The 25,117-nt window shown below is 34.8% G+C and overlaps 1 protein-coding gene across 1 annotated transcript in view; it reads left to right on the top strand.

Moving 5' to 3' along the window:
• The window catches only part of DOK5 (docking protein 5), a 143,516-nt gene that overhangs the window by 55,502 nt on the left and 62,897 nt on the right, over positions 1-25,117 (top strand). The window contains exon 2 of the mRNA XM_027852754.1: positions 2,616-2,723. Coding sequence (XP_027708555.1) covers positions 2,616-2,723 — 108 coding nt within the window. The remainder of the gene's footprint in view (positions 1-2,615; positions 2,724-25,117) is intronic.

Raw genomic sequence — 25,117 nt, 5'->3', positions numbered from 1 at the left:
TAAGGGGTTAGAAGTATATAATTCCTGAGTACTCTTTTCAGCTCTGAATTCTGTGGATTAATTATGTTATTATCATCATTGGTGTGTTGCGTGATTCCTTAAGATAAAACTTAGAAACTGTTGATAGTTCATGAATCTCCTCATAACTTGTTTTTCTTCCAGTTTTCTTGTGATGAAAAAAAAAAAAGATTTGTTAGCACATGACATTGGAAAGGTTACCCCTAAGTAAGCAGCTAGAATTAAATTACTGGCTTAGTATGTGCTGGCAAATTCTCAGAATAGTATTTCACACAATACTGTTCTAAAATCATCTCTGGGCAGTCTGATGTTGCTTGTTGGGCAGACTGCTATAAGCATTCCCAGATGGACAGTATGTCACGATGACAGCATTAGTGTTTGCTTCTCTTGAATGTGAAAGAATGTCAAAGGGGAAGCTTTTATTAGTTGGAGACATAGAGGATACAGATGATCTTACCACACCCTCCTATTGAATATCAATAGCACAACTGAAAGATAGAGATTCTGGTTTTAGTTTTTATTTTAAAATAATTGAACCATTATCTCTTCATCCAGAGGTGACTTTTTTTTTTTTGAAGACACTAGCACTGATAGTAATTTACATGTGTAGCTTCTGACTTTGAAAAGGATTTGAACTCTACTTCACCGGTTTCTTTTGGTTTATGCCCTCTCCTGCTCTGGTACTAATCTAGGACTATGGAAGCCAATGTTTATCATGCAGTAAATATGAGATCACAGGACCATAGGATTTAGCTCTAGAAGGGACCTTAGTCTAGGCCAACTTGTTCATTTTACAGATGATGAAACTCAAGCCCAAAGAGGGGGAGGAATTCACCCCAGGTCACATAACTAGTAAGTCAGAATCAATAGTTGAACTCATTTCCTCTAACTTCAAATACTTCTTCCTCTATGCCATGTGTCTATTAGAGAATAAGCATACGATTATCATTGAGTAAAACTCCATATGTATTCCTTTCTTTTTGTCTTTCATCTTATGTCTTTTGTCTTTCACTTCCATTCCCATTATAACATGAAGTGGAGATCATCATCATCTTCATCATCATTATCATCACCACCACCACCACCACCACCATCATCATCAGTGAAGAATGTCTCATGGATAGTGTGATAGACTTTGAATAAGGGAGAGCTGGGTTCAAGTCCTTTCTCTGAAATTTATTAGCTTTGTGTCCCTTGACAAGTCAATTAACTTCTCATTTCTCATGCAACTTCCTGGGACTTGTCTGCTAAGTCATAGAGAGGTTACTGTATGATATCCATTGGTGGAGGTTATCTCACACTTGTTGTATACCACATTAAAAAATATCACAGACCTTTCATGCATTCCCATAATAACAATGTCAACTGACATACACATATATACATATTCCAGAGTTGCTGTTGTTTTTCAGTTGTTTCAGTCATGTTCAACTCTTTGTGACCCCATTTGAGGTTTTCTTGGCAAAGATACTAGAATGGTTTGCTATATCCTTCTCTGGATCATTTTATAGATAAGGAAATGAGATAAATAGAGTTAAGTGACTTTCTCAGGGTCACACAGCCAGTCTACATCTAAAGCCAGATTTGAATTTAGGTCCTCCTAATACCAAGGCCAGCACTCTATCCACTGTGCCACCTAGCTGCCCATGAGTATTCCAGTACTTCCATGCATTAAAGTAAGTGGATATTGCCTCCAAGAAAGATCTCAATCTATCCATGCTTTTAAAGTTTGGAAACACATTTCTCAAATAGACCTGTGAGATATCATACTTTAGCAAGACAGAATCCAGTTAAACTAAGTTAAGATTTCTGTATGCTTTAAATAGATAAATAAAATGATTATCCATGACATCTAAAACAGGAGTAATGATCCTTCCACTGGAGTTGTTGTAAGGAAAATACATTAGCAATTATAAACTTTTATAGAATATTATTATTATTATTATTATTTATTTGAAAATCCTTGTACTTTGGAGTCAAGAAGAATTATGTTCAAAACCTACTTCTGAAAGATACTAGCTGTGTGATCATGGGCAGGTCATCTTGTCTTTCAGCATTATAGGCAATTCTCTAGGAACATAAATTGCAGATGAGTTGCTGATGCATTGATATAAGAAGTTTCTATACCAAAGTATCACCCCCTCCCTGTATGTGTATGTGTATGTGTATGTGTGTGTGTGTGTATGCATTCATGCATGAGTGTACACACACATACGTCAATAGTATCAGTTCTCTAGAATATAAAATTATTTAATATTAATGATCTTGTATTTGTGAGATTAAATTAAGTTGCTTATAATAGAGGAATTTATGACTCATTCTAGATTATTTCTAATAATTTCCTTTCTTCTATTTTCCCTCAAACTTCCTTTTAAAAACTAGGCCAATGGTTTTCTTATTAAAACATGAAGGAATTGGAGAATTCTGACTCCAAAACTCCCTTTATTTATTTATTTTTTTAGTGTGTGGGCTACTGTATTCCATTCATGGCTATGTGAATAATTAGAGATAAAAACTTAACACAGAAAACAATTAAGTGCCAATGCCAGTAATGGTGTCAGTAGAGATGTCAAACTCACTTTTGTCTTTATTTACAGATTTATCAAAGATGCTGGCTAGTGTTCAAGAAAGCTTCAAGCAAAGGTCCAAAAAGATTGGAGAAGTTTTCTGATGAGCGGGCAGCATATTTTAGGTGTTACCACAAGGTAAAGTTTGATTTGCTTTGATAAACTTAGAGTTGGGAACTTCAAAATAACTTCCTGGAGAATGTCAAAAAACAGAGGAAGTGACTTCAGTAGAAGTTTGTGTTAATGAGACTGAAGACAACAAATAAATAAGCATGTATTGAGCATTCACTATATTCTAGGTATTGTGCATGCTTTTCAGGATACACAAACAAAAATAAAGCTGTCTGTCCCCTCAATGAGCTTATATTTGATTGAAGGGAAGCAATATAGACATAGAGAATTAAATGTAACACACACACAAATTAATTCCTGGGAACTGCTTTGTAGAAGTGGCTGGTAGCACAGTGGATAGAACACTGGGCTGAGAGTGAGAAAGATCTGAGTTGGAATCTAACCTTGGATACTTACTAGCTGTGTATCCCTGGACAAGTAAATTCACCTCTGTCTGTAAAATAGGGATAATAATAGTACCTCCTTCCCAGGGTTGCTTAAGAATCACGTAAGATAATATTTGTAAATTTTGTTGCAAATCTTAAAATGCTATGTTGGTATCATCGTCATCATCATCATCATCATCATCATCAATATCTATAATTACATAAAGTCAGTTTGCTAGCAATAGAAACTCATTCTATCCAGAGAGGCATAGTAGAAGGTTAGGGTAGAGAGAGAGATCAAGATACAAGGAGGATGGGGCTGACATGAATGGAGGAGAACTGGACAGGGAAGGGAGTCGATAGTTCAGAATCACAGGGATTCTGAGTGGAACCATTGGGAAGTAGCAATGATAATATTTATTTGTAAGAGGCCTGTTTGTTGGTGGGGGACTGGGGAGAGGAAAACCAAAGTGAGGATGTGTTTGGCAGCAAGGCAGATGAATCTTTAAGGCCATAATCAGTAGAATATTAGGCCATGTTTGAAGTAGTTCCCAGGTCAGCTCTGTCTCATGTCTTACTTCAGTATTAAATAAATTACTTGGAAGGGAGAAGAGGGGAAGGAAGGAAGGAAAAATTTTCCATAGGTTTACATGCATAGGATTGTTTTATTTTCCCCCACTACGGGATCATAGTGTTCAATTAAATAAATGGAACCACCATGGAATCAACTTACCATTTAGAGCCATCAAGTGGTAACCAGACTACATTGTCTACTCTATGAGTGAATCATAGAATCCAAGACTTGTCTCCAAGAGAATGTGCGAATTCCTTAGTGTGACAGTTAAAATCTTCTGCAATCTGGCTCCAACCAACCTTTCCAGACTTAGTTCACATTATTCCTTTTTATACTCCCTGTTGTCCCCAAACTGATTGACTAGTTATTCCTGGAACTCAAAATTCCATTCTATATCTCCATGCTTTTGTGTAAGTTGTTCCTCATGCTTGGAATGCAAACACACCCATGTCTCACCCATCAAAGGAAAAAAAAATCCAACAATATCTTTTTGCTAGCTATCAATTTATATCTCTCCTCTCCTTCTCAGCTAAACTCCTTGAGAAAGATGTCTATGCTAGATGCCTCTGTTTCCTCTCCTCTTATTCTTGTTTAATTCCTCTGCAATCTGCCTTTTAACATCATCATTCAACTGAAATTGCTCTCTCCATAGTTACCAATGATGTCTTAATTAACCAATCTAATAGTCTTTTCGCAATCCTCTCAATCTCTCTGCAGCAGCTGGCACTGGTGTTTGCATTCTTCTCCTGGGTATTCTCTCTGGCACTGTGGTTTCCTTGTTCTTCCCATTCCTGTCTGACTGCTTCTTCAGTCTCTTTTTCTGACTCTTTATCTGTACTCCATCCACTACCCATAGATGTGCTCCCAATAATTTGACCTGGGCCCTCTTCTCATTTTCCTCTTTACTATCTCACTTAGATATCTTGTCAATTTCTATAGATCCAATTAAAATCTTTATGCAGATGATTCTCAGATCTATATCCAGCTCCACTCTCTTCTGAGCTTCTATTTGATATCAACAACTGCCTTTTGTCCATCTTGAACTGCAGATCTTGTAGGAATCCAAATTTCAACATATGCAAAACCTAACTCATTATCTTTTCCACCAAACCATCCCCTCTTCCATTATTTCTTATTATTGTCAATGGCACCATCACTCTTCCAGTCACCTAGGCTCATAACCATGGTGTTAGCCTTAATTCTTCATTCTCACATGACTTTTCTAATCTAGTGACAAATCTTGTCGTTTCTACCTTCACAAAATATTTTGTATATATATATCTGTCTCTCTATGTATATAGCCACTATTCAGGCCTCTCACCTCTCACCTAAACTATTATAGAAGTTGTCTTGCCTCAATTCCCTCCACACTCTTTTACTCTCCACTGTGCTGCCAAAGATGATTTTCCTAAAGTGTAGGTCTGATCATACTGCCTCCCTACCCAATAAACTCCAGTGGCCTGCTATTACCTGTGCGATAAAATATTAATTCCTTTAATTGACATTTAACATCTTTTTAGCTTAAACTGTTCCTAACTTTGCAATCATCTTATTTTTCAGTCTTCTCCACACATTAAATGATCCAGCTGCACTGGTCTACTTGTTGTTCTTCACACATGAAACACCCTAATCTCAGGGCCTTTGTACTGGCTAGTACCCCATACCTGGAATCTTTTTCCTTTTTTTCAATCTCTTGATTTACCTGACTTCCTTTAAGAGTCAGCTCAAATTTCATTTTCTCCAGGAGTGCTTTTCCAGACCTCATGCCATCTCCTCTGAGATTACTCTCCTTCTACTTTGTATATATGTGGTATGTGCATAATTATTACTACTAATTATTCACATGTTACCTCCCCCATTAGAATGTGAGTTCCTGGAAGACTGGAACTATTTTTGTCTCTGTATGTATCTTCAGTGCTAAGCATAGTACCTGGCACATAGGAAGTACTTAATAAATGCTTGTTGATGGATTCCTACTTTGTTGATGCATCTTTGAAACATCTTTAGCTTCCATCAAGACTTATCTAAGGTGCCACCTCCTGTGGGGAATCTTTTCAACTTCAAGAGCTAGGCTGAATGATCACTTGTCAGAATGTTGTAGAGGTTCAATTTCTTAGATCCCTTTCCGTGTTGAAACTCTGTGATTCTTATCATCATAATCATTTGTGTTCTCTTCTTTCATATCTTGTGTTTGCTTAAATAGGTACATATTTTATTTTCAAACTCCTTACAGATATTATTTTTGACTGCATTTGAATCCCTACTGCCTGAGGTAGCTAGATGACACAGTGAAATGGACAGAGCTGGACCTGGAGTCAGGAAGACCTGAGTTCAAATATGGCCTCAGACACATAAAAGCTATATAACTTTTGGGCAACTCACTTATTTTCTGTGTCAGTTTTCTCATCTGTAAAATGGGGATAATAATAACATCTATGTCCCAGAATTGTTGTGAGGAAAAAATAAGAAAATATTTGTAAAGTGTTTTGTAAACTCGAAAGTACATTATTATTATTATTATTATTTTTATTACTAATTGTTTTTGTTGCCTTTGTTATTTTGTGTATACATTTGTGTATATATTTGTGCATATTTTGTACTTAATGAATATTTATTTATATTAAAGACTACCTCAGTGGACATCTTGTCTAACTATTACTCAAGTCTTATACAACTTTCCCTTTAAATGGTTACATGGTTTTGCTTGAGGTAGTGGGATTACATGATGTCTAAGGTTCTTTCCAGTTCTAGATTTATGATCCTAAATAATTTGAGTGATGGGAAAACTCACCCATGAGGCATCTCATTCCCTTGTGAAACTGCACTAATTATGAGGGCTCCTTATATTGAGCCCAAATATGTCTCATTATTTCTATTTAGTGGTTTGAATTTTGCCCTCTGGAGCTATATAGAATGAATATAATTCCTTTTTCACATGGCAATTCATCAGATATTTGAAGACTGTGGGCATGATTTCCCATTCAATTTATACCCTTTTCTCCAAACCTCCAATCCCCCACTTTGATATTGTGTCTGAGGCTATCTTAAATTAGCTGCATTTGTATTCTTTGTTTTTAGGAAAATGTAACAAATTAATAGGATAAAATTCTTTCTTCAAGTCTCTGCTTTTCTCAAAGAGGAGAAACCAGGCCCATATTGTGTCTTTAGATCTCTGATGAGCAATAATGGGTAGTTGGTCTTTGGGATTGGAAAGGCCAGTTTAAGTCCCATCTCTGATATTACGGAACTGGAGGTCTCCGGTCGAGTCACTTTACTTTTCGGTGACTCTGGTGACTCTCTGAAGACTAGAAGCTATAGATCAGGTTCAATTTTGCACTGGTAGAGAGTGTTTCCTTATTGGAAATTCCTATACCAATGAAAACATGGTCTGAAAAAGAAATCCTGCCTGTAGAAATCAAGATACAAGCCTGCTATTTCCCCCACTCTTTTTGACTTTAAAGTAGCATGCTTGTCTTGTTCTCTTGGTACTCATTGTGAATCTCCATTTTGTTGCCCATAACAGAAGTAACCAGGGTAAACCCTGTATCTATGTGATTTTGAGTGGTCAGCTAGGTGGTACAGTGAATAGAGTTCTGGGCCTGGAGTCAGGAAGATTTCATCATTCTGAGTTCAAATCTAGCCTCAGACACTTACTAACTGTGTGACCCTGGGCAAGTCACTCAACACTGTTTGCCTCAGTTTTCTCATCTGTAAAATGAACTGGAGAAGGAAATGGCAAACCACTCCAGTATCTTGGACAAGAAAACCCCAATGGGGTCACAAAAAGGCAGACATGACCAAAAAGACTGAATACCAACAGCAGTGTAATTTTGAAGAGACACTGATAGAATCACCAACCCGAGGACATTTCTTCCCTCCCTGCTCTTCCCTGTAAGTCCCCCCAGGAACCTGCCACAAGGCTGGATTTTTCCGTCACTTAGCATTCTGGCATTTTGTCTGGAATATGTCCCTATCTTTGAATTCATGCATGTAAATCTTTGGGGAATATAGACAGGCACATTTTCTTTCATGTATAATCACCATTAACCAAAGTTCAAAGTTATTAGAAAGTAGGAATTATCTACATTAAACCCCAAAGCTCTTGATGAGCTTCAACAGCATATTTATCCTATTTAGTTTTGCCTATCTGATGTACTTAGTAATCTCTTGAGGGCATAGCAGGAATTTGAAGACCTTCTGAGAAATACATTTTTATCCATAGTCTGTATAATTTATAAAGCTTGTTCATAAAATAAGGAGGTTATTTGTAGCATACCATAGCAAGATATCAGAGTTTATTCTAATTTGTATATAATTTATATCATTTTCATTCCCAAAAGAATCGAGAAGTAAGTAATAAATCAGACTATTTGAGGTAGAGATGGTACAGTGTGTGTGTGTGTGTGTATGTGTGAGTGTGTGTGTGCATGTATTTGTATAGATAGATAAACAGATAGATAAATTGCTTTGCAGCTAATTTGGAGCACTGATATGGGGAGAGTTTTATCCATCATAGATACAGTGTTCACCTTTTAGAACTCACTATGACCAAATGCCCACAGAATCCATCATATTTTTAAAGGATTAATATATAAAAGATAAACTGAAAAGTTACAAAATTTGTCAGTTTTCTCTCTAAGAAATATCTTTTAAGATGCTTTATTACATAAGGAAAATTGTTATGTACTTTTGAATACTACATAAATATAATAATTCATTTTACTTTTCTTAAACCATCTTGTCAATGGTGTGTCTCTCATAGAAACGACTCATAGGGTTATGGTATGTGCAGAGGAAAGATTACTAGACTTTCAATTAGGATAGACCTATTTTCAAATCCTTTATCTGATATTTGCTAGCTAGGTATTTTAAGGCCAGTTGCTGAGCATCAGTTTCCTCATCTGTAAAATGCTATGATTATTTATTCCCACAACATTGTTATGAGTAAACATGAGCTAATGTATATAAAGGAGTTTGCAAATCTTAAAATAGTATGAAAATGTCAGTCATTTTTAAATTATGGGATTTAGAACAGGAAACTAACACCTAGAGAAGGGAGGTGACTTGCCCAAGATCACACATGTTAAGTATTGAAGTGGATTAGATGTGTAGTTACTATAATATTGAGATGACAGTGATTTTAATCATGGTTTCCAACCAGTGATGTGCTGGTAAAAATTTAAAGAAAAAATATATCATGACACCCTTTTTAGTTTAATCTGTATAATTACCATTTTCTCCATCACTTTCTTAAGTTTAGACAATCAACAAAACATAAATCAAACTGAAGTGTAAATGCTCACACAAAAAATTTAGCAATCAGCTCCAGCAAACTCTATTTCCAATTCTGCCATTGAAAACAACTTCTTTGTTCTCTTTTTGAGAATTTATTGTGAGGAAATGGGATCCCCTCACAGAGAACAATAAAAATGAGAAGTCATAGGACAATATCCATCCCCTTCTCGTATTAGTGAGTTCCTACTGGGGCTTCCCCTTTGTGGAGGGGCCAAGACACATAGACAGATCAGACTTCATTCCCCTCAGTACTCTGCCCTGAATTTCTGGACTTTAAAATCAGCCCCCAAGCTGAGTATCTTCACTCCCACTCCCAAACTCCCACACTCTAGCTTTTCAGTTTTCTTTTATGTGTTGTCTTCTTCCATTAGAATGTAATCTCCCTGAGGGTAGGAACTGTCTTTCATCTTGCTTATATTTGAATCCCCAGTGTTTAGCAAGGTACCTAGTACTTAGGAAGAGTTTAACAAATACTCCCTCCTTCCTTCCTTCTTTTCTTTAATCCTTCCTTCCTTCCTTCCTTCCTTGCTTCCTTCCTTTCTTCCTTCCTTTCTCCCTTCCTCCCTTACTTAACTTGTGCTCCAGGGAACTTTACTTCCAACTTGCCCATTTTATAAATGAAGTAAAGTGATTTGTGTAGGATCATATGCATGGGTGACTCTAAATTTCATAATTTTGATTACTTATATTTTTCATTTTTATTCTTAAAATGACTGATGACTGAAAATCAAATCACATTAAAATCAAAGCCAACTGTTTCAATTGAAACCAAACCAAACTGGTGAGGCAGTTATTAGGATTTATTTTTGCTTAAGTACAGAAGAGATATAATGCCATCATTATATATCCTCCTGTACACATCCTCATCTGTCAATTGGGAATTTGGATACCAATTTCTTCATTTAATAGGAATAATAATCTTTCTTCCATCTACCTTAAAGATTTGTTGCAAAATTCTAATGAGTTAATAGATGTGAAAATTTCTTGAAAAAGTAAAAGCGAAGAAATAAGCATTTCTTAAGTGCCTATTATGTGTCAGGCACTATGGTAAGAACTTTACAAATATGGTCTCATTTGATCCTCACAACAACCCTGGGCCGATAAATGCTATTAATATCCTCACTTTACAGTTAAGAAAAGAGAGGCGGATGGAGGTCAAGTGTGTTGCCCAGGGTCACACAGCTAGTAAGTGTCTAAGCCTGGATTTGAATTCGGGCCTTATTGAGTCCAGGCCAAGAACTTTACCCATTGCTCCACCTAGCTGCCACTGGGAAAAAAAGTGCTGTGTAGATTTAAGGTATTGTTGCTATTTTTGAAATTATTAATAATAGCAGTAACAACAAGCATAAGCTGTAATATCAATTGGAGGAGAAAAGAGTCTGCTTCATGCTTGCTTTATAGGTTCTTAGGTATTTTATTTAATTTCTAGGGCCAAAGGAAATTAAAAACATTTTTAAATCCATATTATTGAGGTGGGAAAATGGACGTTTTACTGGTTCACTGAACACAAATTAAAAAATGTAGTGGCACTTTGGTATATCTTGGTGCCTCCATGGTTCAACTAAGTCTCTGAAAACTAGGCACCCAGGTATCTTAATTCTTTGCCTGGTTCCAGGTAATGACTTATTCTGAAATTGTCATCAGTGTCCTACCTATGACAGACAAAGAGGTCACTTAGAAGAGCACAGCTATCTATTTAATTTTATCTCATTCTTCTGATGTTAGTCATCACAACATTTAAATATTTTTTTCCCTGAAAGGAAAAGTCTAAAGTCTGGGACATGGAGGGAGGGTAGTACGGAGAGAGTATTGGATTTGGAGTCAGAAAACCTGGGTCTAAATCCTGACTCTGCTCTCACTTACAACCTGTGTGACCTTGAGTAAGTCACTTAATCTCTCTATATCTCAGTTTCCTAAGATGAGAAGATCAGACTAGATGGCTTTTAAGCTTCCATCCAGCACTTGATCTGTGATCCTATAATGATATTTGATGATACATGATACATTCTGGAGACTCTTTCTTCCCCTTTCTTCCTAACCCCCCACCCCATTTCAATCCTTCCCTCTAGTCCTGGCTTTTTTCCTCCAATCAGGTTGGCTTGATAGAAGACCTGATCAGCACACAGCTGGTGTTCCAGAAGTGCTTTGGCTCATCTGATGAACAGGCTGTGTCAAGTTTAATCTGTTGCCTTGCTAACTTCAATATCCTTGTTAAGCAACTGAAAAATCAGATTAAAAGGAAGCAACTTTCATGAAGAGCTTCCTGGATCAGAATCTGTCACATTTGAATTACCAATCTGTGGCATGGTTACTTCTAGACATGGTTAAAACTTAGGATAGAAATGCTTGAGTATATATCCATTTTATGAGAAGACTCTACATTATAGTGTGCTCAGAAGCACTATCGTTTTTGTTAGATACACTATTTATTGTATAATACGCTTAGTCTCTAATTTTCTTCTGTTCATTTCATACAGTAGAGTAGATAGATGCATTTGGAGGCTAACTTAAAGAAATCCATAGATTATAAGGGCAGGAAATGAGTAGAGCAAGCATTTCAGTCATGGGGTCAAAGAGATGGGAAATGGAGCTTCTTGTGTGAGGAGAAGCAAGGAGGGTAGTATAGTGGATTATGTGGAGGGTAGTAATTTTTTTTCTTTTTCTGGCAACTGTTTCTTTGTGAATCTTTTTGGTTCAACCTTGGGATCTTTTAAAAAATATAAAAAAACTTTTTTTTAATTATGGACTTAAGAAATAAAATAAGCATTTTTATAATATGGTAGAATAGGAAAAAAATAATGATTGCACATTAAACTGCAAATCTATTATGTACAACTTGCTATTCCTTTTAAATATGTAATAAAGTTATCACATGACTTTTTTCCTTTTTTCCCCCCCTCCCACTTCAGAGATGACTACCATTAGACACACACACACATATTTCTATTTATCAGTTCTTTCTCTGGACACAGATAGTACCTTCATTTTAGTTAATTTGGGTATTTATAACAGTCAAAATTACTTAGTTGCTCAAAGTTGTTCTTAAAATAATATTGCTGCTACTGCATACAACATTTTCTTGGTTCTGCACATTTCACTCTTCGTTATTTTGTGCAAATCTGTCCATGTTTTTCTAAGATCTTTGAGCTCATTATTTCTTATAGCATAGTAGTATTCCATCACAATTATATATCACAACTTGTTCAGCCATTCCCCAGTTGATGGACATCCCCTCAATTTCCATTTCTTTGCCAACATAAAGAGATCTGCTATAAATATTTCCAAATATATAGATTCTTTTACTTTTTTCCTAATCATCTTGGGAAACAGACCTCGTAAAGCATTAAAGACAAGAAAGATAGAAAAGGCAAAGTTGTTAAGAGCCTTAAATGCCAAATAGAGGAATTAGTTGGGCATGACTAGAGAGAATGTCTAATTCAACACGTACCTGAAAGAGCATCCTCTCTACAGCAGTCTTGACAAGTTGCCAATACACCTATGCTTGACAGCCTCTAGTGAGAGGGAATTCACTACCTCATCAAGCACCATTTTGGGTAATTCTAATTGTTAAAGTGGTTATCCTTACTTTGGGCTTAAATCTACCTCTTTGCGACATCTGCAGATTGTTCCTAGTTTTGATCTTTGTAGTCAAACAGAAAAGGCTAATTACCCTTCTTCATAACAAAGTTTGAGGTTTCTTGTTAAAATATCCACTGATGCATCTCAAATCCATTTTAAAGGAGTTCTCTGCCAGTAAAATTTTTAAATCAGTTTGACAAATATGTATTAAGACTGTGTTGGTTCTGTCCCAGGCTAATAACTGTAATCTTCTGTATTTACTTGATAACTCAAATGGTCTTCTAGTCATGAGAATTGGAACTCTGAGCCAATCTCCAAGTCTTAACTCAATCTAACCTGGAGTCTTCTCTTCCTTGTGGTACAATCCAGATGCCCCTTTTAATTTTAATTTTAATTCTCAAAGGTGCCAGTATGTTCCTCAGCATTGCTGTCAGCATGAGTACATTACCAATAGATTTCCATATGTAGTAACAAATGTGCCAATAAGTGACCACACCTGCTTTCGCTGTGCCCCTGAGACTGCTGTGAGTGATTGATTTACCCTCCCATAGGGAGGAGTGAAAGCTGCTTGACTCCTACCAGGATAGCATTGTATATGTAATGACCATCTACATAAATTTTATATGTACAATAATTTCCCTTTTTATATGTCAGTTAAATATTTGTAAGAGTTATACTTGCACAAATGGAATTATTATAATAAGTACTAATATATTTTTTCATGTTTCATTGCCTGAATAAAAACTGTTTATCACTGTTAAAAATTAAAATATCCACTACTGCATAATCCACCTATCTTGACATTTATATCAGTTCTCTCTCAGTTTGGAAGATTATTTCAATGAAGAGTCCTTCAGAGAGTTGATTTTTTTATATCATGGAGGGATATGTGAAGGCTCCAAAGAACCATGGTTGATATAGTAGAATCATTGGAATTGGGCTAAAGAAATCTATAGAAATGTAAGAGCTTATTACTATTCTTAGTATACTTCAGTTTATAGCCATTTAGGATTAAGAGACATTTTGCCACCTAGATCGAAACCATGTAAGGCTAATGGATTAACCATTTTGGCCATACTGACCAGTCAATTAGGTCAAGTGTGCAAAAGTCAATCTGTGTAAGTAGTACAAGTGATTTGCACCCACAATCCTCACCTCCAATGCTCATACCCAATTGAACTGTGAAGGACCTTGAATCGTGCAATTATTTTTCTTTCACAGAGACAAGGCCTCAGTTTGTATGACGTTTACTTGCTTTGAAATTGTGGAAATTAAAGCTACACAGAACTATTGGTCTTGGTTTAGGTAATCACATTCTTCTGTAAATTTGTGTTATTATCTATACAGGAAAGATTTCAGCCCCTCTATGACTTATCTTTCTGTTTGATTCTTTTCTAATTTTTTTTTCTGTAAAGTCTCTATAGAAGAACTACACAATTAGCTGGATGGCTTCCTCAGGTTGCTCTAAGATTTCAGAGATGCCAGTAAAGTGTTTACAAGAGACATCGGTTGTCCCTCATTTTTGCTACATGACTGATCCACCTCCTTTTTCTGTCCTGCATGTCTCTGAGGTCATCTTTTGTACAGTTAGGTATCACATTTGATAGAGTGCTGGTCCCAGGGCCAAGAAGACACAGTCCAAATTCATCTTCAGATTCTAGTGATGTGTGTGACTTTAAGAAAGTCACTTAACTTCTCTTTGCCTCGGTTTTCTCCACCAGCAAAACCAGGATAATAGTAGTGCCTATATCCCAGGGTTGTTTTAAGGATGAAATAAGATATTTGTAAAGCACTTTGCAAGTCTTAATAAATGAAACTATTATTATTCTTGTATCTTCTCACATATCATCCTTAGCATATACTGCTATGTACTTATCCTCATCATGAATATCACCATTGCTCTTTGGGTGACCTGTAGGTTTTAGTTTTCTTTTAAAAATAATTTTATTTTTTAAGATTTTTAAAAAAAAGTTTGAGTTTCAAGTTTTCTCCCTCCTTCCTGCCCGAAATGTGATATCAATTTTACATACATGTGAAATCATTCAAACCATATTTCTGCATTAGCCATGTTACAAAAAAGCAAGAAAAATAGAAAAAAGTGAAAAAAAATACTTCAATCTGCACTCAGATTCCAGTTTTCACTCTGGAGGTGGATAGCATTTTTCATCATCAGTCCTTCAGAATTGTCTTGGATCAATTGTATTGATCAGAGTAGCTAAGTCTTTCACAGTTGCTGATCCTTATAATATTGCTGTTATTGTGTACTATGTTCTCCTGGTTCTGCTTGTTTACTTTGTATTAGTTCATATAAAAATCTTTCCAAGTTTTTCTGAAAATATTATGCTCATCATTTCTTATAGCACAATACTATGCCATCACAATCATATACGACAACTTGTTTAGTCATTCCCCAATTGATGAGCTTCCTCTCAATTTCCAATTCTTTGCCAGTACAAAAAGAGCTGCTATAAATATTTTTGTACATAAAAGTCCTTTTCCTTTTTATTTATCTCTTTGGGATCCAGACCTAGTAGTGGTATTGCTCAGTCAAAGGGTATGCACAATTTTATAGCCCCTGAGACATAGTTTCAAATTGCTCTCCAGAAAGGTTGAATCAGTTCAGAGTTTCACCAAAAGTGCATTAGTGTCTCAATTTTTCCACATCCCCCCCAACATTTGTCATTCTCATTTTCTGTCTTAATAGCTAACCTGATAGGTGTGAGGTGATATCTCAGAGTTGTTTCAATTTGCATTTCTCCAATCAATAGTGATTTCGTGCATTTTAAAAATATGAATATAGATAGATTTTATTTATTTTTTTTTTAGTTTTGACACAAAACTGTTTGTTTATGTCCTCTGACTATTTATCAATTGAAGAATAACTTGTAGTTTTATACATTTGGTTCAGTTACCTATATCTTTGAAAAATGAGGCCTTTATCAGAGAAACTTGCTATAATTTCCCCCCAGTTTCCTGCTTTCCTTCTAATATTTGTTGCATCAAATTTTCACTTTTCCAGGACAGTGATTTTCTAAAATCTATAGTTGTTTAACATCACAGAGAGAATTTCGTAGCAAAAATTGTTTATCTCTTTTCAAGCAAAATTTGTCATGACATTTTCTTTTCAAACATATATATATATATAATCATGCTTTTTTTTTACACAACAACTATTTCTCTCTCTCAAAAATATTTAAGTAGACCTCCCTATAAAATATATTCCCCCAACACAATTAGGGAAAAATAACTGATAGTATAATTACTATTATTATGGCACATTTCACCAGCCAATTCTGTAGTTTACTGATTGTTAATAGAAAGCAAGGATGACTGCTTTGCCCCGATAAAATGTTACCAGTATCCTCCATTGTGATTAACCTAACATTTGTTGCCTCTGAGTTTTGTCTTTATTTACACTGCTATAGTCATTTTTATAAATGATCTTTCGTTATTCCACATGATGTTATAAAATCTCCTACATTCATATCCCAGCTAGATGGCAAAGTGGGTAGAATTCTAGCCTTCGAGTTGGAAAGACCTTAGTGCAAATGCTGCTTTAGATTCTAATTAGCTTTGTGACCCTGGACAAGTCACTAAACCTTCTCAGCTTTATCTTCTCCATCTGTATATAACCCAGGCTTCCAACCATGTCTGAGTTATTTTATTTGTCACTGAATTTTCAAAGGAAGCTGTGGCTCTGGATTGGCAGAGAAAATTTTCAGCTCACTGTAATTATGTGTACCTAATGCAATTCACTAAGGAATGAATTCTAGAGCCTTTTGGGGGAAAGACATGTGTGGTTCTAGAAATGTACTTTGGGACGGACTCATGGAAAGCAAAACAATAGACATATAGGAGAGATGAAGTCCTGAATTTGTGACATATTGCAACTTTTCTCTCTAGAATACAGCTAGAAAAGAGTTTGTTAAATAATAGGTGGCCCTCTTGCCTGGTTTGATCTGCCATATTATCTCACTTAACTCATTCCCTTATGCATATTTTATAGTATATTTTAATTTGTACCACTTCTTCAAATTTGTTTTATGCTTTGTATGGATAAATGAATTTGCTTGCTATTTTTAATGGCCTTTCATATTTCTAGCTTTTCGTTGAAAGAAATTTGATTGACAAGGTTAAACTAAGGGCACCAACCTGTTAAGAGTGAATAAGGAAGCAACTTTTATTTTTTTCTGAAAACTTAACCATCATACCCTATAGACCAGAGATATTTGAGGGAGGTAGATAGATATCATTCTAGCCTGATATTCCTCTCAGAGACTATATAAAAGAGCTCTAGACTCACAGATTTCCTGGGGTCTGCCTAACCTTCAAGTGTAGCTGCCATACAGTAATGGTCTTTGGCTTTTTCTCTTTTCAGAAGAGGCAGGCCAAACTTCATCATATTTTTTCCCCACAGATGTCTTTATTGGTGTGAAAAGTGTTTTGTAATTGTTTTCATATAGTTCCTAGGTTTGTCTTGGCAGGTAGATTTTCAAGTATTCTACATTGTCTACAATTGTTTTTTTTCATTTTTCCTTTTTAATTTCCTTTAATATTTCTCAATTACATGTAAATATTTTTAATAACCATTTAAAAAATTTTTGAGTTCCAAATTCTCTCTTTCTTACCCACCCCTCCCACTTTCCAGAGAGAGCAAGCAATTTGATTTCAATTATACATGAGGTCATGCAAAGCATATTTCCACATTAGCCATGTTGCAAAATAAAACACAAATAAAATAAAACAATGAATATAAAGGAAATTTAAAAGTATGTTTCATTTTTAATTCAGAGTTGATCTGTTCTCTCTCTGGAGATGGATAGCATTTTTCATCATGGGTCCTTTGGAATTGTCTTGGCTCATTGTCTTGATCAGAGTAACTAAGTCTTTCATGTTTGATCACCCATTAGAATGTTGCCATTACTGTGTATAGTGTTCTGGTTCTGTTCACTTCACTTTGCATCAGTTCATATAAGTCTTCCCAGGTGTTTCAGAAATTGTCCTGCATGTCATTTATTATAGCCCAATAGTATTCCATCACAATCATATACCACAACTTGTTTAACTATTCCCCAATTGATGGGCATCTCCTCAATTTCCAATTCTCTGCCATCATCAAAAGAGCTACTAGAAATATTTTTTTGCAAATAGATCCTTTTGCTTTTTCTTTGATCTCTTTGGGATACAAACCTAGTAGTGGTATTGCTGGGTCAAAGGGTATGCACAGTTTTTACCCATTTATCAACTGGGGAATCACACTTTTTTTTTATAAATTTGGTTTAGTTCCCTATATACTTGAGAAATGAGACCTTTAGAGAAACTTGCAAAAAATTTCCCTCATGGTTTCCTGTTTTCTTTGTAATTTTGGATTAATTTCTTTGCACAATTTTTTTTTATTCCATGTAAGTATCTATCTTATTTTGTGTAATTCCATTTATTGTTTGTTTGGTCATAAACTCTTCCCTTATTCATAGATCTGATGAGCACATTTTTTCATGTTCCCCTAATTTACTTATAATATATATCATCCTTTCTGTCTAAATCATTTATCCATTTTGACCTTATCTTGGTATATTGTGTGAGATGTTGGTCTATGCCTCGTATCTGCCAAACTGCTTTCCAATTTTCCCAGTAATTCTTATCACGTGTTGAGTTCTTACCTCCAAAGCTTGGATTTTGGCATTTATCAAGCAGATTACTATGGTCATTTACTTCTGTGCATTGTATACATAATCTGTTCCACTGATCCACCACTAAATGTCTTTGCTAGCGCCAGGTTGTTTTTGATAATTACCACCGTGTAATATTGTTTAAAGTCTGGAACTGCTAGGCTGCCTTTCTTAACATTTTTCAATTGATTCTTTATTTTATTGTTTTTTTTAATAAAACCATCTCCTAGTTTTATTTATTAGCTTAATAGATTTTTTTTAACTTTCAGTTTTATTAATTTCTCCTTTAATAGTCAGGATTTCCATTTGGTTGTTTAGTTAGGGAGTTTAAAATTTGTTATTTTTCCATTTTTTAGTTGCATACCCAATTCATTGTTCTGCTCTTTCTCTCTTTTATTGATCTATACAATTAGAGATATAAATTTTCCCCCAAGTACTGCTTTGGCTGCATCCCACAAATTTTAGAATATTGTCTCATTGTTTTCATTGCCTTTACTGAAATTATTGATTGTTTCTGTGATTTGTCCCTTGACTCACTCATTCTTTAGGATTAGATTATTTAGTTTAATTGGTTTTTAATCTATGCTTCCATGACTTTTTATAAAATGTAATTTTTATTGCATTATTGTCTGAAAATGGTACATTTAATATTTCTGCTTTTCTGCATTTGGTTGTGAGGTTTTAAATGCCCTAATTACACGGTCAGTTTTTGTGCCCTATAGAGCTGAGAAAAGGTATACTCCTTTCTATTCCCATTCAGTTTTCTTCAGAGGTCTATCAAATCTAACTTTTCTAAGATTCTATTTATCTCCTTGACTTTCTTAAAATTTATTTTGTGGTTATATTTATCTAGCTCTGAGGGTGGAAATTTGAGGTCCCCCCATGAATGTCTTTTTCCTCCTGTAAATTAACTTTTCCTTTAAAAATGTGGATGCTATGCCATTTGGTATGTGTGTGTGCATATGTGTGTGTGTATTTGATATTACTCTATTGTCTATGGTTTCTTTTAGAAAGATGTAGTTACCCTTATTATCCCTTTTAACTAGGTCTATCTTTTATTTATCTGTAATCATGATTGCTACCCCCGACTTTCTAAAATTTAGCTGAAATATGATAAATCCTGCTCTAGTCCTTTATCTTAATTCTGTACGTGCCTCTCTGTTTCAAGTGTGTTTCTTGTGAACAACATATCATTGGAGTCTGATTTCTAATCCATTCTACTATCCACTTCCATTTAATGGATGAGTTCATCCTACTAATATTTACAATTATGATTACTAACTATGTATTTCCTACTATCCTATTTTTCTTCTTTTTATCATCTTTTCTTTCTTTTTATTCTGTTCTTCCTTAAAAGTGAATTAGTATCCTTCTCTTTCCACATCCCATCCAACAATGAATTTTTCCCATCTTTTCTCATTCTTGCTTTAACACTGTTGGTTGTTGATGATATTTCAGGGTTGTTTTAATTTGAATTTCTCAGATTATTAGTGATTTTGAACATTTTTTCAGGTATTTATTCCTACTTTTTATTTGTTCTTTTGCAGACTGCTCATACCCTTTGACCACTTTTCTATTGTGGAATGACTCAATCTAAAAGATTTACGTCAACTCATTCTAGATTTTTAATGTCAGACTTTTATCAGATATTTAATGCAAAGATTCTCCACTTCATCTACATCTGTCTTTCTGATTCTAACTGCTAAAAAGCTTTTGTTTTTAGAAAAGCCTTTTAATTTTAGATAATTGATGTTGTTTACTTTATCCTTTATAATCTCTTCTAACTCTTGTTTGGCTATGAATTTTCCTCTCTATGTTTGTGAAAGCAATATAACTTTCCATTCTCTTCTTAACAGTGTGACATTTTATATTTAGATAGTTTATCCTTTTGGAATTTATTCTGGTGGATGGTTTAAAATGCTAGTCTAAATCTTTTTTTTTTATCCTCCACTTGACTGGTGGATTCCTTAAATGCTTATTTAGCTTGAACTTGAGAGCTGCAGTTGCCTATTGGAGTACAGAGACATTTGTGGTCTGGGTGCAAATTTAGATTCTGTTTTAAATTCTCGGATAGCTGTCTGGCCCCACCCTTATCCCTCAATTTAGTGACAAGAGGCAGGTGGTACAATTCAGCTAGAATTTAGCCTCAAGTTAGAATCTTGGATGTGTTAGCTGTTTGACTTAGCCAGTTAACATGCCTCTCAAGTCCTCGGTTTTCTTGGCTATAAAATAAATTTTAAAATCTTTAAAATCATTCCAATTGGATTTGACATGGTATAACTTAAGGATTCATTTGTTTGACTGACTGGCACTCTTTCTCATCTATCTGTTGCATTGCTATTGCAGAGATACCTTTGAGAAGGATATTGATCTTATTTATTTATTTTTTTTGTGAATTTCTGATGCAACTTTTACAATCTGGGTACAGATTTGTGTCTGTTGATGGGCCATGTCTGATCAAATTCCTTCAGCTTCTCTTCTTCATAATCCTTGTCTCATTGAATTGAACACTGTCTGCTCCAGTTCTATATAGACAGACAAAAGGAAAAGGTAAAAAACAAATTGAGAGGAGGCATGGTGTATGACTTTGGACTATGGAAGAAAACTTGAATTCAAGTGCAGCCTCTCATGCATATTAACTATGTGACCGCTATTTTAGCTCTTTAACTCAGCCCCATAGCCAATTCTCTAAGACAATAAGTTACGGATAGGTTGTTGATCTGCTTGAGTGCTAGGAACTTCTATACTGGCTATCTTATATTGATGAAATCATGGATCCTGTCCCCACAACTTTTTGTTGCTAAAGTGCCCAGAAATGTTTGGAAACATTTAATGGAGGTATGACCTTAGGACCTATGCTTATTAGACTTTAAGTTTCATGGCATAATAATAATAATAATAATAATAATAATAATAATAATAATAACAAATTATTAATAACAAATAACACAACAATGCTATATAATAATATAATATATTATGATATAATATACAATATATAGTAATGTAACTAATAATATTAATAACAAATAATTAGCATTTATATAGTGCTTTAAGGTTTGCAAAGCACTTTTACATATATTATCTCTTTCAATCCTCACAGTAATCTTGTGAACTAGATGCTATTATTATCTCCATCATACAAATGAGGAAACTGAGGCTGAGAAAATTGAAGTAATTTGCCTAATGTCACATAGAGCTAGCAAATATCTGAGATGAGATTCAAACTTGGGCCTTCCTGACTCCGTGTCCAACAATATCCAATTTATCATCTAGCTACGTGAAGAGTTCTTAAAAATTTTTGGTAGATAAAATTAATATCAATTAGTAGCTTTATTAATGGCTATGAAATGAGTAACTGTTGGCCAGAAAATGAGTCTCTTCCATAATTTATTACCTTGCTTCCTTTTTTTCCTAAACATATTTCAGAATTTGAAGCAGTTGATGGTCTGCATTTTGAGGACAATGGTTATTTTTTTTTTAGAATGAAGTGATTTGGAGCTTCTACAGAGCATTGCAATTTACATATGTAAAGTGAATTGCTCACTTAATTCATTCAGTCCCATAAGGGGAAAAAATAATTAGGCTACCGACTACAAAAGCAAGGCAGAAAATTGCCTTTTAGGTAGCAGTCTTGTTTTCATTTGGTAAACATAAATAAATCATCATCTGTAAATTACCATAAGCAAAAAAAGAGGAAAAAATTTGGCATGAAATCCTTGTTTCTTTAAATGGCTTTTGACTTTGTAGTGCACCAGAAGCAGAATTAATATTCCAACACAATACCAACTAATTGCATAAATCTGACAGGAATATACCAAATCCTCAAGGGAATCTGCATTTTAGTCCAATTGTATTAATCTTTCCTTGAAACACCAAGAGTAATTCAAACTGTCTCTCTGTCTAGTTACACAATAATCCATTTGGAAAATTGAATTGTGTAATTTGTAATTGTTTTCCAAGTTGTTAATGTAAAACTATATCGGTAGCAAATTAAACTTTTTAAGTATGTCTACTTTGTTAATTATTGGCTGTTAAACATTTATTTTAATGAACACTATCATTTATTATGTATAAGCCATCTCATGTATGACTTTTAATAGCTAAAATAATTTAGCAGACATTTTAGGGATTTCCCAATTGACTATCAAATAGAAAGATGTATTAAACATATTGAGAAATGTCTCTTTTTAAAGAATTGTAATCTTAAGAAATTTTGTCTGAAATTGAGAATCAGAGAAATAGAACACAGCATAATGATTAAAGGATGTGTATGGAAGAAGATGATATGCCATTGAGGCTATTTCTTAAATTCAATGGATATGTAATAGATCTGAGTATAGCATGGCTTACTCATACTGACAAAATGATTCATTGCATTAATTCATGGGAACCCATGCCATATAGCTCTGCAAATAGCAGTAAACATTAAGTCCCAGCCTCAGATGTTTGTGCGGGAGTCTTCATGAGAAATGACAAAAGGTACTGGACAAGGAGTTTGGAGATCTGTGGTGCTAGTTCTGGCTCGGCCACTAGCTAACATTGGGTAAGCTACTTTTCCAGTCTGAGTCTCAGTTTTCCTAGGCTTAAAATGAGTCCATTTGGGTTATATAATTTCTAAGGGACCTCTCCTTCTTCTTGTACTGGGAGGGAGTTTGGGTAGTCAAAGGCTCCAGCAATAGAGGAAGGCTTGATTGTTGAAATGGGTCCTGAGCTGTGTCTTAAAAAGAAAGAGAAATGATTGTTTCCACCCTATTTTCTCTAAATTCTAGTGCACTCTCTTTCATATGGAGTCATTATTGTATAGTGCCTCTGCTTTCATATTGAATTTTTCTTGTCAAAGTTTCCTTCTAGTTGTAGAGCAGTACATAGAATCTATCATAAATTCTAGTGGAATTGCATCATAGGCAAAATCAAGAAGGAACAAGAGGTAAACCTCAAGCAGAAACTTCATTTCTTTCAACCAGGAAGGGCAATCAAGTGTCTCATGAAGGAAAGAATTTAAGAGATGGAGCACATTATGGAAAAAGTGAACAATTTTTTTTTTTGCTCAGAATGATCTCTACACACTTCTACTCTTCTTGCCTGTACATAGGTACCAAAAAGCATACCACAGATAATGTTCACCGTCTGTTAGTTTCCATCATTAATCTAACAAATGCAAGCTAGCATTCTTTTTGTAGGAGCAAAGGCCTACAAACTAATAAGATACCTATTGTTTGAGGAATGACGGAACAAATTAAAGTATATGGATACAATGGAATACCATTGCACCATCAGAAATGATGAAAATGGCAGTTTCTGTGAAACTTGAGAAGACTTATGTCAAATGATAGAGAACTGACCAGAATAAGAAGAAGAGTTTATCAATAATAGCACTATAAAAACAAACAACTTTGAAACCCTTAAGAACTCTAATCAGTGCGATGACCAACCATGACTCCAGAAGACCAATGATGAAGCATGCTACCTGCTTCTTGACAGAGAGGTGATGGACTCAGGGTGTAGAATGAAACATTTTTTGGGGTCATGGCCAATGTGGGGATTTATTTTGCTTAACTGTGTATTTGTTACAAGGGTTTTGTTTTTATTCTTTTTTTAATGGTTGGGGAAAGGGTTGGAAGAAGAGGAAAAATCAACTTTCATTCATTGAAAAAAAATTAAAATTATAATGAGAAAAAAGGAAATGCAAGCCAGGATATTTTCACCATCTGCCACACAAGCCTTTGTTAAAGAGAGGATGCTTAGGAAAGTGGTTTAAATATTATTGAGACAGTAATATATACACATACATATATGTACATATGAGTATATGCCACATGAATACTTATGTATGTACATATATATGCTATCTATCTATCTATCTATCCAAAATGGTCCAACCAACAGATTCAAGAGTAGCTGTTGTCAAAAAGGCCAAATGAGTAATGGAATTTGTTTTTCCTAATAGGTCATTATACTTTTCTGTGCCTTTCAAAGAGGAAGAATACATAAAATCACAGGTTTTGTAATTGTAAAGAACCTTAAAGATCACATAATTTAATTTCCTCATTTTGCAAATGAATAGTACTTTAATATTCTAATGATCTATGGTTTCTTCAATGTGAGTGCTTCCTCCATTCATTAAGACTTTCTAGGACTTAGTACATAGTCATCAAGATTTGATGCGTCTGAAAATGTCACTGTGTATCAAAATTGGTAATCATAGAATGTAAGTTCCCTGACACCATATATATATATGTATGTACATGTGTGTGTGTATGTGTGTGTCTGTATGCACACACACACTTGCTGTTTTTATCTCCAATATCTATCATGATTCCTGGCACATAGTTGGTACCTAATAAATAATTATTGATTAGTTTTGATCTTACCTAGCATCTCCAGACACTTCTCTAAGGCTAGGTTAATATTTGTGCAACAGACATACAGTCCCTTGGAAGCACATATTCAAAGACTTTCTAGTTGATAGGCCCAATGGACCAAAGGAGGAAATAACAGCTTTAATATCTCCATTTTGTAGATGAGGAATCATATGCCTAGAGAAGGTAAGCGATTTGCATGACATCATACTTAGAGGATGGTAAAGCTAAGACTTGTATACCTAGGGAATTTGAATAAGAGGACTTAGAGTTGGAAGAGACCAGTTAGTCCAACATCTTTATTTTGCAGAAGAGTTAATTGAGTCTGGGAGGTCAAATACATTGCCCAAGATCACACAGCTAGTAAGAGAATTAAACTCAGGTCCTCTGTTAGTTACACAGAGCTATTACATAGAGTTGGTTGAGTATGGGAGTGGTTACTTGGGAGAAGTTCAATAGAACTTCAGAAAATGACAAGTATATGACAAGAACCAATTAAATAAAGTACTAGTGCTCAGACTTCAGGATTAGTATATTTCTAGGCTGATCTATTGCC

The sequence above is a fragment of the Vombatus ursinus genome, unplaced genomic scaffold (genome assembly GCF_900497805.2).
Source record: "Vombatus ursinus unplaced genomic scaffold, bare-nosed wombat genome assembly UNPS02000580.1, whole genome shotgun sequence".
Lineage (NCBI taxonomy): Eukaryota > Metazoa > Chordata > Mammalia > Diprotodontia > Vombatidae > Vombatus > Vombatus ursinus.
This window is presented reverse-complemented; position numbering and strand designations above follow the sequence as displayed.